The sequence below is a fragment of the Hipposideros armiger genome, unplaced genomic scaffold (genome assembly GCF_001890085.2).
Source record: "Hipposideros armiger isolate ML-2016 unplaced genomic scaffold, ASM189008v1 scaffold_651, whole genome shotgun sequence".
NCBI classification, from domain to species: domain Eukaryota; kingdom Metazoa; phylum Chordata; class Mammalia; order Chiroptera; family Hipposideridae; genus Hipposideros; species Hipposideros armiger.
In genome coordinates, this window is record NW_017732001.1 from 175140 (window position 1) to 176876 (window position 1737).

A 1737-nucleotide genomic window follows, 5' to 3' on the forward strand; every position below is an offset into this window, starting at 1 on the left:
ACTCAAGAGATTATTTACAATAAAATTAAAATAACACTGATTTTGTAAATTTTCTCCTTCATTTCAAATGTATATTCATTAACAACAATGAAAAAGGATAACAGTAGAAATAAACTAGTCACTCCATACAGCTTCCCAGTTTTTTGTTTTCTGCTGGGAAGGCAGTAGCTGGAAATGATGAGCTTCACTGGTAGAACAGTAGTGGGTCATGCTAGTGGTCTGAGCTGAGGAAGGTCCGGATCTCCTCTCCTGGAGACTAAATTGCTAAGAGCCAAGGAGGTTTCTCTGTCTTCTCTTACCCTTCAATGCTGAGATCTGAAACACCTCCCCGTCTTGTGTTTTTGGTACAGTGGTCTGCACAATGCTTTTAAGGTAGAGGGTCTAATTTCTTGTCATTGTTCCTTTCAGACAGCCACAGTTTCCTGGGATGTCCGAACTTTGTACTCAACGGTACCTGAAGACGCAGAGCACAAAGCAGAGAATTTACTGGTGAAGGAGGTAAATGGGATGCTTCCAATCCTTTATTTTATAAAGCTTTGCTTTCCCCAGGTAGTTCTCAATACAGTGTTATAATTATTGTCTTCCTCACCTTTTCAACAGAGAATTTCAAATGCTATGATTAGTTGATGTGTCTGAACCTTCATGACCTGCATTGTTTCTGTTAATCATTTGTCCTTATCTGGTGACCATTCACATTTTGGGTTTCTTGTTTGTGTGTGTGTGTGTGTGTGTGTTTACTTAACTTAAAATCCCCACATTGAGAAATATTTTATTATTCTTAATAGAAATATTTAGTTTTATTTATTTGGATCAAGTTATAGGAAAAGTCATACTATGAGAGAATTTTGAATAGTAGAGTTTTTATTTTAAGAGATATGTTTCTTTCGAGTACTAACTTTGTAAATAGTTAATGGTAAAACCCTGTGGACAGCTTTAAGGGACTGATAAAAATTTGTTGGCATATTATCTACTTGCATTTGATTGGTGTAGGAAAGGCCTGCAAAACGGCTTCTTTGTCTCCTAACCAGATTACAGAATGCTTTAGGGCAGTGATTGGGCTGGCACATATCAGCTATTTAGGAGAATGCTTATTGAATAAATAAATGAGGCCAGTCCTTTCTTTACAGAAAATGCAATGATGAAATTTAGCCCAGCAGAAGTCAAACTGAAAGTAGTAGAATCTAAATGTAGTCTTTAATCCTAAGGAAGTAAATGTCTCCCAATCAGGATTTAATTAAAGCTACATACAACAGCAAGACCGTTTCTCAGCTCTTAAACCTATTTGAGTGAATATAAGCTAGACTTATTAGTGTACATATTAATGCGAATCTAATTAATCGTATATGCTTTATGTTGTACAATTCAATCCAGGTCATCTTTTGTCATAAATGTACCTGTTTATTTTTTTTCCAGCACCATTATTTCATATTTATTTCTCAAAGTTCACATTCAATTACAACACTTTCTCAGGAGGTAGAAAAAAGTGCAGATTTAGGTGACATCAGGATATCTGAATATACCATTTTCACATTAACAGATAAAAATAAGTGTGACATTAGTACTATAATATTTTGTTTACAATAGCCTTAGAGGAAGTTTTAATATCTAGTAGGGCATCACTGTTTTCAAAAGAAAGAGAATGGGCAAATGATTTTCAACTCAAGAAAATCAGAATCACTGAGACCAGGTTTACAAAAGTTCTGCAATGCCTGTGAGTTAACTTAGGTAGGATTTGAA

At 35.0% G+C, this 1737-nt stretch overlaps 1 protein-coding gene across 1 annotated transcript in view; it reads left to right on the plus strand.

Annotated features, from left to right (window-relative positions):
* The window catches only part of DOCK10 (dedicator of cytokinesis 10), a 253505-nt gene that overhangs the window by 135542 nt on the left and 116226 nt on the right, over nucleotides 1–1737 (plus strand). The window contains exon 3 of the mRNA XM_019626007.1: nucleotides 409–498. Coding sequence (XP_019481552.1) covers nucleotides 409–498 — 90 coding nt within the window. The remainder of the gene's footprint in view (nucleotides 1–408; nucleotides 499–1737) is intronic.